The sequence below is a fragment of the Amphibalanus amphitrite genome, unplaced genomic scaffold, assembly GCF_019059575.1.
Source record: "Amphibalanus amphitrite isolate SeventyFive unplaced genomic scaffold, NRLGWU_Aamphi_draft 000329F_arrow, whole genome shotgun sequence".
Lineage (NCBI taxonomy): Eukaryota > Metazoa > Arthropoda > Thecostraca > Balanomorpha > Balanidae > Amphibalanus > Amphibalanus amphitrite.
In genome coordinates, this window is record NW_024881824.1 from 408,782 (window position 1) to 424,161 (window position 15,380).

At 50.4% G+C, this 15,380-nt stretch overlaps 2 protein-coding genes across 7 annotated transcripts in view; one reads left to right on the forward strand and one right to left on the reverse strand.

Moving 5' to 3' along the window:
- Window positions 1–1,946: 1,946 nt before the first annotated feature.
- LOC122388646 (mediator of RNA polymerase II transcription subunit 17-like) lies at window positions 1,947–9,975 on the forward strand. 4 transcript variants are annotated; one of them, XM_043379877.1, is made up of 11 exons: window positions 1,947–2,092; window positions 3,424–3,523; window positions 3,989–4,174; window positions 4,821–4,956; window positions 5,233–5,413; window positions 5,700–5,873; window positions 6,225–6,711; window positions 7,063–7,219; window positions 7,506–7,658; window positions 8,715–9,035; window positions 9,273–9,975. In XM_043379877.1, the coding sequence occupies exons 2-11, from the start codon at window positions 3,438–3,440 to the stop codon at window positions 9,363–9,365; spliced, it is 1,974 nt and encodes a 657-aa protein (XP_043235812.1). In that variant the 5' UTR covers window positions 1,947–2,092; window positions 3,424–3,437; the 3' UTR covers window positions 9,366–9,975. The 4 variants fall into 4 exon arrangements, with proteins under 4 accessions (XP_043235812.1, XP_043235810.1, XP_043235811.1 ...); XM_043379875.1 differs by having other exon boundaries at window positions 1,947–2,070; XM_043379876.1 differs by having other exon boundaries at window positions 1,947–1,989.
- Window positions 8,242–15,380, reverse strand: part of LOC122388647 (equilibrative nucleoside transporter 1-like) — a 56,381-nt gene continuing 49,242 nt past the window's right edge. For all 3 annotated transcript variants that reach the window (XM_043379880.1, XM_043379882.1, XM_043379881.1), the window contains 7 exons: window positions 14,735–14,880; window positions 13,949–14,034; window positions 13,168–13,314; window positions 12,645–12,813; window positions 12,044–12,165; window positions 11,338–11,540; window positions 8,242–10,979 (listed from right to left, as the gene is read on the reverse strand). In XM_043379880.1, the coding sequence (XP_043235815.1) occupies window positions 10,850–10,979; window positions 11,338–11,540; window positions 12,044–12,165; window positions 12,645–12,813; window positions 13,168–13,314; window positions 13,949–14,034; window positions 14,735–14,880 (1,003 nt within the window). In that variant the 3' untranslated portion in view covers window positions 8,242–10,849. The remainder of the gene's footprint in view (window positions 10,980–11,337; window positions 11,541–12,043; window positions 12,166–12,644; window positions 12,814–13,167; window positions 13,315–13,948; window positions 14,035–14,734; window positions 14,881–15,380) is intronic.

Genomic DNA, 15,380 nt, shown 5'->3' on the forward strand with positions numbered 1-15,380 from the left:
GCCTGTCAGAGGCACCAGCGGCCTAGCAGGGGCACCAGTCAACACATGTCTGCCAGGGGCACCACAGACTTGCCAGGGACACCATCGGCCTCGCAGGGGCACCACCTGTGAGGGGGTACTTAAGGCTTTTCAGGGGCACCACAGTCCTGTCAGGGCCGAGGGGTACGAGCGGCCTAGCAGGGACACCACAGGCCTGCCAGGGGCACCACAGACCTAGCAAGGGCACCACGGGCCTGTCGGGGGCACCATGAGCCTGTCAGGGGCACCTCAGGCTTGTCAGGGCCCAGGGGCACCACAGTCCTTCCAGGGGCACCACAAGCCTGTCAGGGGCACCAGCGGCCTAGCGGGGCCACCACAGGCCTGCCAGGGGCACCGTTGGCCTCGCAGGGGCCGACGGTGCCCCTAGCAGGGGCACCACCGTCCTAGCATAGGCACCACCGGCCTCGCAGGGGCACCAATGGCCTGTCAGGTGCACCATGGTGCTCTTGCTAGGCCGATGGTGCTCCTGACAGGCCTGTGGTGCCCTTGACAGGTCCGTGGGTGCCCCTGCTAGGCCGGCGGTGCCCCCGGGTCCCAAGGGGGGCATGACCCATGTGATCCCCCTTGGATCCGCCACTAATTACGAGTAGATTAAGATCAATATAAGGCCGTATATAGATCAAGAGGACGCGTCAAAAGTAAGCTGACCTGACCATGCATACTACAAAGAGACAGCGAGCATTATTGGATCTCTGCTTCAAGGAGCAATCATAGTAAGTTTAACTCGGCATATTTGCAGTCTTCTTAAAAGTCGTAAATGTAATTATGTAGGCAATAGGCATACTAGGTGAAATACACACGAAATACCATAAAATTCATACGAAAAACATTAACATTGCAAACTTTCATCTTGTTTCCAATGTTTATTACGCGTCATCCCCCCCCCCCGCCCTGGTCGCAGGTTTTGAAATTGGCTGAACCCCAAACAAGTGGCTGGATCCGCCCTTGGGCGGGAGAGCGGCGAAAAATTTTGCCCACCCAGTGAAAAATCCTTAGAGGAGGCCCTGTAAGTGGAAATGTGGATATCATTTGGCCGGACGGCAATCATCGTGAGGGCTATACAGCACATTTACGAGTGTTCGATTAGGTCAGGTTTGGTCTGGTTCGGTTTGGTTTGATTTGGTTTGGTGAGGCTAGAAAGGAGTATCTCCGGGTGGCGCCTTTCCTTGGTTGCTTATACGAAACACGGCGCGTAAAACATTCATAGACCCGATGAAGGGAAAATCGAATATGGTAGCAGTTACAAATGACAATTTCTGCGCTTCAGCGACGTTTGTGGCGCAGCTCACTTTTTCTCTCTGCTTCTTTATTATATTCCACCGGTAGCGTGCACCCCGCCCCGGTCCGCCCCGACCAAGGCCATCTATAGAAGGTACAGTCACTCTCCCGCCGACCAATCAGAGACAGATCCTGAGTGACGTCACCACTGATGCTCGATAGGGGTACTCCATTCCTTTACAACGTAAAAATGGCTAACTTCATTTGAAGATTGTTGGTGACACTCTACACATATCGCTCAACCATTGATGTCATTGAAAATTCCAACTAATTTTCTAGCGATAAAAAAGAGCAGCAATATGCTAAGAAATGGCCGGTTTTGAAGATATAGACGATTTAAAAACCCTCTGCAGTTGAAGGAAAGCAACGTAAAAACGCATCGAGCTTATATTTTTACTATGAATAAATCATTTTTCAGTAAGTTTTTAGACATGGTATCGATTTATTCAACAACTTTATTACAATATTTTTATTACTTGGAACTTTATTTCAAAATAATATTTTCAAAAATGGCAACTGTTGGCAAGTAGCTTTGAAGCGATTGTGGCGCGCCGCGCCATTATTGTCCTGAGGCCCCCATATGATGTCATCAAAAGTGGAGTGACATGGGCCTGGCCCCGACTACAAACGGTCTGCCCCGGAATTGCCGAACTCTGCCCCGATTTCTCAAAAGCTGCCCCGATATCTGCCCCCGCCCCACTGTGTCTGCCCCGACGAGATCTCGTCGAACCCTGCCACCACTAGCCATTTTCCGTAAAACCATATGCTTAATGAGGTATATCAATCGAAAGTCAATACGCTAATCTATCTCAATCAACAACTTGTAGAGGCCAGCTCCCTCCCATTTTTCAACTACCTCTTTACCATAGTGCCTTTTTTCATTCAGACATTGAAGCCTTTAGGGGCGAATTTCGCCTTTTTCCGTAGAACCTTAAGCTTAATGAAAATTAACATCTAACAGACAATTAAATACTGGTGCTAATTTTAATTTTTATAGAGGCCAGCTCACTCTAGATTTTTTATAGGAACGCTCTGTCTAAGGGCCATCACTTCTTATCAAGCACAAAATGGCACTTTGAAAAGCGATAATTTAATGTTTTTCTGTTGTTTTCCAAAAAGTTCATATCAAGAGAATGCAAAAATCAATTTCATTTCTAAAAACATCAGAATTAAGTAGGTTCACTGCCTAGATACTGAGATATCCGAGGCTTCCTGAAGGCATGATGTCATACCGTGAAATTACAAATTTCTTGGCAAGAACGAATTTTAATGAGGATAACTAAAAATATGTCTTTATTAAATCGCGAAACATAAGTAATAGCAAAGTATTAGGAAAATCTGTAAAGTAGTCACGTAGCAAGTATCTTGCAAATCATGCTAGCACTAGTTGTCAAGACCTGAACCCGTTGCCTTCATGTTGAAGGAATTTTTCGGTGTTACCTAGTGTTTTTATATACCTTGCCTGCCACGTTTTGCAGACTGGAGTGGCGTGAAGGTTCGAGCAGCGGTAATGCCGTCGAACGGAATTATAGGAAAATGACCTTACTAAAAGGCTCCCCCAGTGGGCTTAGTGGGTGCAAAATGACCTTTGCAGACAATGCACCCAAAAGCCCCAATAATTATACAAGAGTTTCTCCAATTGGCTGCCATGCTGGACAATGCTCTAAAATTGAATCAAATGATAGCCCAAAACAAGATATGCATTAAACCTAAATGACATTTTAGCCATATTTTAATGACAGACACTATTTTCAAGTATAGCCAGGGCCCTGCACCAGCTTACTTATTGTGCTATTTATTCCATTACTAATCCCCTTGCAGCACACACATGCACCGCCAGTCAGCAATTAGGAGCCACCGCCCAATCAACGTGCTGAAATTCCATATTACTGGGGGTACCCTGATACATTATGGAGATAGTGATGAGACAGTTCTGCTCATGGTTATCTGGAAAGGCCTTCACGCTGCATGCATGGAAACCACATATAGCTTACCTAATCATGTTGTGTCCCCACAATATCCTATCTGCATAGTTTTATTTCAACACATTTTGTGTCATGTGTGCCAACATTCCTCTGATGTATTGACCATTGTTTCTACTTGCAGGCTAGCTACGAAAAATGTCAGGGCCGAAGATAAGCATAGAGACGCCTCAAGAGAATCAGATATTTGAAATAACTTATGATGGAAGGGAAATTCCTCAGCCGTAAGTTAATCCACTTCACTTTGCTGAGCCTTCTTCTTTTATTCAAAGTTCACCACATTTCCATGATAGCTATTTGAATAAGCACTATGATTGTTGTCTTTTCATTACCTATTGTCTTATTTTCATTATTTGTCACACTTGTAAGTTTTGACCACTTGTTGTCCCTTTACCATAGGCTCTTTCCACTTTGGTTAAACTTAAGCATGTAATTCCTTATCATCAACTCATCTTTCTCAAAACAATAACCTTTGGTGTGTCATCATAGCATTCAGATTTCAGTTTTGTCAGGTATAAGATATACCTAATCCTCACCATTGTCAGTATTCACTCTTCACAGCAGTGCATTATCCTTCCAGTGTAAACGCTCTTCTTTGAGCTTCCTGTAAATTTTTTCCTTGCAGCTGTTGCATAATACATGCGTAATACCGCCCCTCAGTCCATGTGCCCCCCCCCCCCCCACACCAGGCCGCTCTCCATGTCGGAGAACCTGGCGCGACTGGCGGCCAAAATCGACTGGAGTCGCTCGGACGGCGAGGAAGACGGTGACGAGGCGGCCCCGAGCAGCGCCGAGGGCGACGGAGACGCCGACAGCCAGGTCACCACCTTCCAGCAGCCCACCTGGCCCTGGGAGAGCGTCCGAAACAAAATACGGTACGGGGACGGACCTAAATACGGTACGGGGATGTAGCGACCGTAATGCTTCAGTGGTGGTGCTGATCGCCGGATGAACGTTATGCATGGATCGACTAGAATGATGTTGTTCGTTTGGGTCACGAAAAACGTTTAAAGTTTTCTGCAATGCTTTTTGCATTTGTAATGTAAAGAACGTCGAGTGCAGCAGTACTTCCGTTGCATTACTTTTTTCACTTTCTTGTTTATTTGTACATCTTTCAATGCATTCGTTTACAGACCTTTGGATGTGTTAACATGCACTTACATTGTTTACACAATCCCGCTTCCTGCAAGCGGCGGAAACTGGTTTACAGGGGTCACGTGTGACCATTACGTTTGGTGACAGCGATGCACACTTTACAGTGCACTCGAAGCGCCGCGACCGACGGGATTCCGTTGCATTACTATTTACTGGTTACTAAGCATATGACATTTCTACTCAGCAAATGTTCTTACAAAAATGTGGGTAAAAGTTTGTACAAGATATGAAACTTGCTTATACTATTTGTACTAACTTGTACTAGTTGAACAGTCAAAGCCTCGCCATCTTCTCCATGTCTTATATCCTCAACCGCCAACACCGTTAGCGTCACCTCGCATGCCACCCCCTCACCACCTCCCCCAGGGACGCGTACACGGAGGTCTGCGTGCTCTCGGACGTGCTGAGTATCGCGCGCCACAAGCGGTACATGGTGCTGGACGGCGTGACCCAGGACGCGCCCGAGCCCAAACAGATCATCCAGGTCATCAGCAAGAAAAAGGTGAGACCGTGATGTGATCATCTGAATGTTTGGTTAGAGGTAGTGACGTCCCCCATGGGGGAAATTGTAATGGAGGTCAGATAAATCCGCTGTTCTCGTAGTCTTTTCGATATCAAACTGCAATCTGGTCGAAGTCAAACCAGTTGAGATACCCGTTAAAATGTTCTGTTTTTCCGCAGTTTCTGCTCTGGTGTTATTGTTTTTGTTAATTATTGTTTCCTTCGACTCATCAATGGATTTTGCTGACGACTATACCATGCTTCTTTCATGGGGCAGGGACTGGCGGCGGCTGCGCAGATTTTGAGCGAGGGTGCCGAGCGGATGCGGGAGAATTTGGCGGAGCAGAGGCGAAACCGCAACAACAACGACTTCTACACGGAGCTGCTGCGACTAAGACAGAAGTGGAGGCTTAGGAAGGTCGGAAATAACATCATCGGCGACCTCAGCTACAAGCAGGGTACGTCCAGAGGCGGCAGTGGTGGTCTCATGTTGTCATTTCAATATTCAAATAAGGCTTAGCATGTATGGATTTAGCGCAACATCAAGCTCTGATTTTGACTACTCGGTACGGAAACAATCAGCTTTTTGTCGACCTAGATGTATAAAAGTTATGTGACTGGTTCATGCATGCTCTGACTCAGTCTCGGCAACTGGCTAAAAACTCCTGTTCCACCGGTCTCAGCTCTGCACCACACCGGTGTCGGTCCTAGCATTAACCGTCACCCCCTCCCCCCGCTATGCAGTGGGCTCGCGGTTCTGGCTCTCCGGCACGTTCGAGGTGAAGAAGGCCGAGGAGAACGCTCCGGCGCTGCCCCCGCCCGCCCCGGGCCTGCCGCCCGTGCCGCCGTCGCCCATCATTGTTACCGTGCCCAGCGAGCTGCAGGGGGCCGCCTTCATCTACGTCACAATCCGGAAAGGTGCGTAGCGATACTTATTCATGTATATCAGAAACATTGAATGGTGTGGTAGCCGTGAATGGCCGTGGTTTTTAGTTGTTCGTTTGACATATTTTTGATGCATTGTCTTTAAAGGGCATATCCCGTGGTTTTTCGTATCGTTTGGACGGTCAGTTTTAATGCTGCTCGAACGGAGAGGCTGCCTTGCCATTTGTACATACGACACGAATGTACTGAGGCACGGGTAAACTTACCACTAAATTCTACTCTCAAAAATGAAATTTTTATGTATTGAAGCGAATACGACACTGAGTTTTCCCCTCCTGCTGCCTAGCGTGCTGACTGGACCCTCTCCTCCCTGTCTGTCCACAGATCAGGAGACGCTGTGCTCGGCGCGTCTAACCCACCCCGGCAGCACGCCTCTGCCCGTACCCCAGTCCCAGCACTGGAGCGACCGGCTGGACGCCGCCCAGAACGTGCTCTTCTGCAAGGAGCTGATTGCTCAGCTGGCGCGCGAGGCCGTCCAGCTGCAGCCCCGCCTGCCTCACATGGTCATCGGCAACGAGATCACCTCCACCATCTTCCCGGGCATTCACCTAGTGATGGGTCTGGCGCATAGCGCGCGGCCGGAGCGGCGGCCGGCCGCCGCGCCGCTGCCGCCAGTGCCGGCCGGCCCGCTGGGGGACAATAACTACGTGCTGGAGCACTCGCTGCACCAGCTGCTGCGGCACATGCACCACCGTAACATGCACCACGCTATGCCGCACCCGGCCTCGGCGCCCATGGGCATGAGCAAGAGGAGGCGACAGGCGGGACCGGGCGCCGCCTCGCGGGGACAGCTGCTGAAGATGGTGGAAAGGTAGGTGGCAGACGAGCTGGGCATGCGGGGATGGCCGGTTGGTATAGGGTGCTTTCTGAGTCAGGGCCAAGCCGGAGGATGAGATAAAGCATTGCTCAATGCTCATTCATTTGCTTTGGATGCGATCGCTTTCCAGTGACGTGGTTTGATGCATTTGATAATTTGTCAGTGGTTTAGGTGTCCCTTTACCATCAAGGCTAGTTTCTAGTCTCAAATAGCCTCTGCAAGTTGTATGATCGAGATCAGGCTGCTTGGCTAGATAGCTACCACTATCCATAAGCTACCAAGTGACCATAAGCCACCAGTTCTTTCATTGTAACCTCTGACCGTCCTTTCCCGTCCGTCACCCAGTGAGACGCTGCTGGAGAGTATCATCCGCCAGGCGCGCCACGTGGTGCTGCGCATGCGCACAGCGTTCGCCATCGACAGCTGCGCGCGGGAGATCAAGGACCCGCTGATCGTCACTCACTGGAACTCGGTCAACTCGCCCACTCAGTCCTGCTGTAAGGTAAATGAACTCACCAACTCACACAGACAGTTGTGTTGAAGGGGAGTTTCCAACTCACACAGCCAGCCTTACCGGTCAGCCGATGGTCAAATCACTAGTTCACCCATGCAGCTTTACTGTAATGTAGATGATTTGATGATACTTCTCGTACAAAGTCTGACGCATTTGTCATGAATTGATGTCTTACGTCGGCCGGCTTCTCTGTCATTTAATATGTGGCGATCCCTTGTCTATGGCTCTGCCTGCTGACCCGACCCGTCTACTAACCACACCTCTTCCCCGTCAGGTGAACATCATGACACACGGCTACGACTCTGTCCACCGGACCACTTTCCTCATTAACGTCCTGGAGGACTCTCTGCGCTGTGTGTGCCGCGACGGTCGCGTGATGACCGTCAGCTACGAGACCTCCGAGCTGCACTACATCATACTGTGCCAGGTGGGAAAGACTCTGTCAGGTGGGAGCAGCATCATACTTTCAAGTGGGAGCTGTGCACAGGTCTCATACTGAAGGTTCGGAGTCCAACTTGACAACGATTAGTTCATGAGGTGGCCAAATTTACAGCTGTCGAGCTATGCGCATTTGGGGTTACATGCTTACTGTTCAGCGCCTGGCTCATGTAAAATGCCGATGGTAACCCGATTCCCGAGTGCATATCTACAGGGTGATTCATAGCCATGTGACCTATTTAGTTGATCTCTCTTGAGAAGAGGATTGCATATTTTCGTGTGAAATTTCACGTGCTAGTAGAAAATTTTATGAAGTTTTGTTCTATCTTGGTCTGGTCTGTGTGTATCGCTCAAGATGTACACAGCGCAGCAAAAAGTAAAAATGTGTAATTTGTATAGGTTAACGCAGTCCATCAAGCAAACACAAAGATGTTTCTGCACGTCTGAGGGCTTGCACCCAAGTGAAACTCCAAAGAAGATAACAAAGTCATAGAATCGTTAATCAATTCAAAGCAGAGGGCACGGTTCATTGTCAAACACGGCACACAAAAAAAAATGGTAAGCGAACCCCGGAAAGTTGATTTCAAAGAGCGCTGAGGTCAGGTGGGCGCCACGCTCGCCGGAGCTCAGCGTCGTGGAATTCTTCCTCTGGGGCTATGCAAAGTCCGAGGTCTGTGAGGAGAGTCCTCAGGATATTCTGGGGCTGAAGGATGCCATTGGAGGCTGCTTTGGTTCTATTTCCTTAGAAATGTTGTGCGTCCGCGCCATCGCCAACTTTAGGCTCTGGCGCTGGAGTGCATCCGTCGCCGAGGTGGCCATTTTGAACATCTTGTTTAAAAGAAGCTTGTGAGAGGCGAACGAAAAGTATTTGTGACTGATGCTATACATGGATCAAAACTTCAGATTTGGCTGTTTAATATGGTACTTGGCAATGGCATGTAACACGAATGCATTTCCTGTAGTTTTCATTTATTTTCGGTCACACGGCTATGAATCACCCTGTACATTGACTAACCACCTCTCTCGCTGCCCCGTCTCTGCACAGGTCTCTCAGCATAACCTGCTGGCCGCCCAGTCCCTGGGCCGTATCATGGGCTGGACGGTGAAGAGCAGCAGCAGCGGACAGGGCGGCGGCGGCGGCGGGGGATCAGACGCCTCACAGACGGCCCAGTCGGGCGGCGGCGGGGCGGCCTCCTCCAGCTGCGTCCTCTCGGCCCCCGGCGGACACTGTTACGTGGCCGTCCGCTGTCAGCCCCACGGCGAGCCGGTCACTGTCAGTGTGGCCCAGTCGCCCAAACGGGACTTCTTCCCCACGGCGCTGGTCACCGAACACAAGTGGGAGCATCTCGGAGGAGCCTTCCGACAGGTGGGTGATATGGGGAGGAAGGAGAGGGCGCAGCGCGAGGGTGGTGTGTACGCTGATTGTGTTATGATTGGTCGGATAGTTCCTAAATCGCGCGGTTGCTGCGTTGTTTTTGACTGTGTCGAATGCCATCTGTAGTACCAAGACCAAGTAGTAGTTGGCACTCCATCAGCTGCAGTGCCAACTAGTACCAAGTGTTATTGACCAATACCTGACGAGTGACGTTGTCTGTCTCCACAGATCAAATGGGAGAAGATGGAGGGCCGCAACTTTCTCAACAAGATGGAGCTGCTGATGGCCAACCTGTCCAGCGGCACCGGCAGCATCATGTGACCTCACACGTTTGGTCATCACTATATCACGTGACCTGTCCTTGTGTGAACGGCGAGCATTCGGAACAATCACATGATCGCTCGCGGAAGTAGATGGACTGGGGTGTCACGCGATGTTCTCTTCGCTTGGGTTCGCGCCTTCCACACAGTTAGGACGAGGTAGGACGATCAGCCGGGTCAACGGCTTTGTCCGATGCTGTCGTTCTGCGTGGTCACTGCGTTATCAAAGCAAGCCCTCGCAGGCGTCACCTGAGTATTCGTGCTTGGTATCGCCGTCCTCAGGGGGTGGTCACTGACTACGTGACTCCTGTCCTGATGAGTGATGAAGGACCGTAATGCATGGCCCGTCATCCCTGGTTAACGTGCATCACGTGACCTGTGAAGTGTACAATTCTTGGGGTGGGGTTGGTATTGGATAAAACACGATCAATCGTGTGATCTAAAACATGTACCGCATTGAGTGTTTTTACATCGCATGTGTTAACATTTTGAGTATCTTGGTTTTGTGTGAAGTGTTTGCAAAAATGTCCTAAAGCGATAAGGTGGTTTGTTGTTTGGTGTCGCATCATTCGACACCAATAAACGATATGTTTGTAGCAGGGCACTAAAGAGTCTAAAGGTTTGTAGAAACGTCTTGATATTCCGTACAGAAACGCCACATTCATACACCACGAGTCGCGTGGAAACGGCCAGTCGCGAGCTCTTTACACCCGAGACTACACCTCACAAGGCACCGATACTCAGCGGCCACCGACACAGAACAAAACAGCAGCGAAACAGGCAGTCGCGTCGGCTCCGCGCCGACTGAGTAACAGAAAGGTAACGCACGCAGCGCGTCCGGGCCCATACGAACAGAGGCCCTCACAAAACAACAGAAACACTCCATCGAGCACAACATACGCGACTGTCAACACGCGTCACACACGCACCAATGACTTGCCGTAGCTGCCCTGCGGCGGAAGGCCCGAGATCCGCCCGAGTCAGAGACACTCCTCGCCGCAACGTCAAACAAAAGTCTCACTCGGCTGTATCCGCCATAGGGCGTCGTCTCGAGGCATCAATCACTCGGTAATTGCACTACGGTTACGCGGCACTCCGGGCTGGGTGGCGTAAGTTCGCTGCCCGTCAGAAGAGCGCAAAGTCAGGCCGCAACGGCCGCGTTATAGGAGACTCAGATGGGCGCTGGCGGCGCTTCCCATTCATAAAGCACCGGGTTGTTCATCGCCAGAGCTCCGCAGCTTCAATAACACCAGCGAGCGAGATGCTGTATGCCCACTTCCGCAAGGCTGCCGAGTCCACTAGGGCATGAGTGTCCTCTTCAAAGGCAAACACTTAACACACCACTGCGAGGAGCTTATGACTGGTTGCTGGCTGGAGCAGCTGTCCGCAGGAAGCGTCTTGGCTTTGAGTGAAGATCACTGCCAGCGCAGAAGCGTTTTGCCACCGCGCTTCATCTTGGATAGATGTCGCCACTGACGGCCGTCACTACGCAAAGTTGACGTTTTGGACGAACCAGGAGAGCACCAGCGAGAACTGTACTCCCGAGCAGACGCCCGTGACGAGCGCGGCGGCGCCGAACATACCGGCCGTGGAAGCAAACTGCGGCTCCACCGTCCTGTGAGGACAGAGATAAAGGACGGTTAGGGGATGGTGATGGTTTGGCTAACGGAGGCAGAAACCGCAAATTCAATGTAGAACAGATAATCTATCAAGTTAACGGAGAGTCCACATGGATGCCAGCTCAAAACGAAATCATGACAGCTTTGGAATTAAATGGATTGCAACTTTTAACTCTGAGCTCTATCATTAGCTTCATCCCCACAACCCACATATCCGTTATCTACGTTCATCGATTACATCGACATATTTTGCGCCCTGTCCAGTTCCACTAACAATCCGTATCCCAGCATTACCACACTCTTCAGCATACATCCATCCTGACCCCTCCGCCCCGCTCCCACCGTCTGACTGACCTGGGACAGTACATCATGCCCAGTGACGAGAAGTATCCCGAGCTGAGTCCAAGCAGCACCACCATGCCCCAGTAGGCCCAGTCGTTGTTGATGTAGACTGGCGTCACTCGCTCCACGTGCACCGGCAGGTAGTTGCAGAGCACGAAGTAGGGGATGAACGCGAATCGCAGCACCACCGGCAGCCACAGCCAGCGCGGCGTCGGCTGACGAGACAGAGCGGGGCCGGTTACAGAACAGGTCTGGGGTGCGTGTCAGGGGTTTGAATGAGTCAGAACTGGGGGGGGGGGAGGCGGTGGGGGGGGGGGGGGGGGTATTAGGGGATGCAAATGTCAGGATGCTCTAAAACGGAGGAAGGCAATCATAGGACAAAGCCTCACGCATCGAATACGATAACACCAACAAAGAATAAAATGCGAATATGTCAACGACCACCGATGATTAATGCTACGTGTACAATCGTTATTCACTTCACCGTGCCAAGACTTTTGAGATAACTCCCGAATACCTGACATTTGACAGCCCGAGCAATTACGTTATCAACGCTCATCGTTCACAGCGATAGGAGCTGATGGCTAACAAGGCAATCATCAGCACTCAGAGACAGTCTGACATCTCGCTACAGCCCGGTGCCAAGAGCTACCGATAGAGAGGCAGGGCAGGGGTAAGAGTAGAACCAAACCGGTGCCGCTCGCTGCACAGGACTTACCATCACAAACAGATTGGGCATCAAGTTGCCCAGCATGGCCGTGAAGTTGAAGGTGAAGAAACACAACACGGCAGCAAAGTACTGTTTCGGCACGAAGAAGTCCTCGTCAACCATGTTGATATCTGGATGGGAAGAAGAGACAGATGTTAGATTATTGACGGCGAGACATGAGCTCTAGCGGGGGGCATCCCGGTGACCCATATGTTGGAGGCGGGAAGAGGTTGAAGAGAAGAGCGCATTATGGTCAGGAGTTTCCCCAACTCGATATACAAGGAACCGATGACAGACGTTTCTATCACCGTATATACTGGAGCGATACCAGCGAAGAACATAAGGCCAACAGCGAAAAGAAACTGGGAAGCATAGGCCAAACAAACGAAAGCCAAAGGTGATGGCGTCGAGAACAGACGTCCTCGTCCAGCTTAAGCACGATTAAAACCCATCCTGGCCTCGGGCTGAACACTTACATACTTATTAAACAGCTTTGGCTTTTTCATCATAACCACATCACTTGACAGATGATCTGACATTCCATAAAAAAACAACCCACCCACCAGACCAATCCCCGGGACCCCTGACCTTGGCCTGCGTTGTCACTGACCTGCCAGCACCGTGGGGAACACGGACAGTGTGACGAAGAAGACGAGGAACACGTTCAGCAGCTGTGGGAACGCCTTCTTGAAGATGTGCCAGTAGGGCACGGCGGTGGATGGACCGTGAGCCTCACTGCCCGCCCGCAGCGACTTCAGCTTGTGGTACCGGTAGAACCTCTGAGACAATAGAACAAGCAAATCGAATTAAAGAACACGATGGGAGGTGAAAAGGAATATGACCCACCTTCCAAACCATATGCCATGGTGTCATGAGCCGTTAGAGGCAGTACATTTATGTTAGACAACAGACAAAACTCATTCTCGATTGCAGTTGTTGCAGTCCAAGTTATGTAATATGTTGGCTCAAATCATCACAACTTCGAAGTTCGAACATGTACAAACTCAGCTGTAGGTTCACCTTACACAACTCAAACCTTTTCCGTCAACTCAAAGCTAAATCTTAGGCCAATTACACTGAGTTTAGTGCCAATCTACTCTGCGTTTCTCGTAGGCTCATGTTGAGTTTCTCACGCTGAGCGGCAAGGCGAAGTAGGTGTCGAAACAGGCGAGCAGAATGAACAGCGCCGTTATGAAGTAGTAGATCGCAGCAGTCCGCGGGTTCGGTGCCATCGCGATCGACAGGATCTTGATCAGCGCCGTCACCGTGCCGCTAATGTTCTGTCAACGGCAGGGGTCAGAGGTCAGGTCACGAAAGGTCACATGTCCGTCAGGTGTTTGGTTTGCTGTCTGGCCCATCAAGACAAATGTTTACCATGAACGTGGATGTCACCAACGTGTCTAGCATGATTAGTGTGTCAAAAATGCACACTACCCCAGTCCAACATGTGTATGGGTCCATAATTCAGCACGAGTTAAAATTGTGTTCATGGCTGAAATCTATCTGGATATTTATCTAGCTAGCGTACGTCAGCATCCGTCAAACGACGTTCCTCCTCTACTGAAAACACACACCCCACACTCAGCCCATCCTTTCCAAGGCGGAGACACACATCAATGAACCCCAACTCCGCCCCCGTCTCGAGCCCAACATTCCATCGAGCCCAACATAACGACCTGCGGCCTAGCCTTCAAGTCACGTGACCGGAATAAGACGAACGCTGCGCAGACGAAAACTGACGAGCCGTGTCGTCCAGAACAGACTATGTCACGGGTCGGTAACTTAGGGAGGGTTCACCAGCAGCTGGTGCGCGGGGGGCGTCATCACGAGAATTAGGGCGTCAACGGGTCACGTGGGGCGCTATGACGCGCGCGAGATGACACGGCACGGATGGCTGAGAGGTTCTGGTCTTACCGATCCGAGCACCACGGCTCCCGTGTAGCGGAAGGGAAGCCGCGCCGCCAGGCCGTATACGGAGTTCTGGTAGATGCCGTTCGCCACTGCGGAAGAGAGAGAGAGAGGGAGAGAGGGTTAGAAGGAGGCAGCGAGAGGGTTAGGGAAGAGTCTGTCTAATAAAGTTCTATCCAAAACACGAGCAGAACGAGGCTACGCCTGATGAGATTTGCAGGAGCTCATTCGAATGAGCCTCTTCTAGCCCGGTTGGGTACTCTTTTGTGATTTATATCTATTACGGGGACGTCCCTGGAAAACAATTCAGCCGAATGAGTTTCGAACCAATTTCTTATTGTTAAGTTCCTTTCACCCTGAGTTAGCCCCGCTAGACAAGAAACCAAGTCTTGTGATTACGACAAAACTACGAGTACCAGACCTCATCGTTAGTATGTGCATACATCAGTCGGAAAACATACATCTAGTGTATCTTGTCTCACCGAATGTATTTGTTTATTCCGTTGCATATATGCAATCGATGGTAGCTCAGCAACAAGCCTAGATCGGTGTACCACGGCGTTACCTACAGCAACACTAGTGCACCTCAGTAGCGATCACTGGCCCAAACGTGATCGCTACTGCACTTTGGTAAAATTTAACTAATTTCAGCCCTAACTCAATGAGATACGCTGGTTCAAGACACAAACATTTTGCAACGCTGCATACAGCCCAGCTGACTCGTCAGCCGGTCCCAAACTATGATCAAACCACCCTATTAGCACTGTATTAGCAGTGTGTATGACCACTGACCGTTGAGTATGACCACCGACGTGATTGTGGTGAAGAAGAAGGGTCCCGGCCACCGACTCGAGTCCACCATGGCCAGTATCACGGTGAAGATGAACACCATGGTGATGACGCACAGGCTCCAGATAATCCGCCGGGCCAGCGAGCCTCTGCCGAGAGAAGGTAAGGTCAGAGATGACAGGGAAGGACGAGTTGGGTGAGAGACTGGGCATTGGACAGTACGTGCGGTGGCTAAACAGATACAATGAATAGTGAAATCAGAAGTCACGATTTTCCAGGGGTCGCCAGGTGTGAGTAGAAGCGGCCAGGTGGCATACCATGCTACTAAAGAAATAATATAATGATAATACGGCCCAGTCAGTTGTTACTCAGGCTCGGACATGGTCCTGAAAAACGAGGGCTCTGTTCCAACTCCGTCTCGAAATAGCCAGCTAATGGATTATAAACGGAAACGAAAATGGGGACACTCCCAAATAGCCATCTTAGTTTTGTAAATTACAACGTCAGGTTACGAGATTGTGCTTCACATCATGTTCACTTTTCCAAGAAAAATACACTAATTTCACGTTATGAATCCCATCCATCTCGACATCAAGCTTATTTTGACATGGCTCAGCCACTCGCGGAAAAACAGATCACATTTATAAGC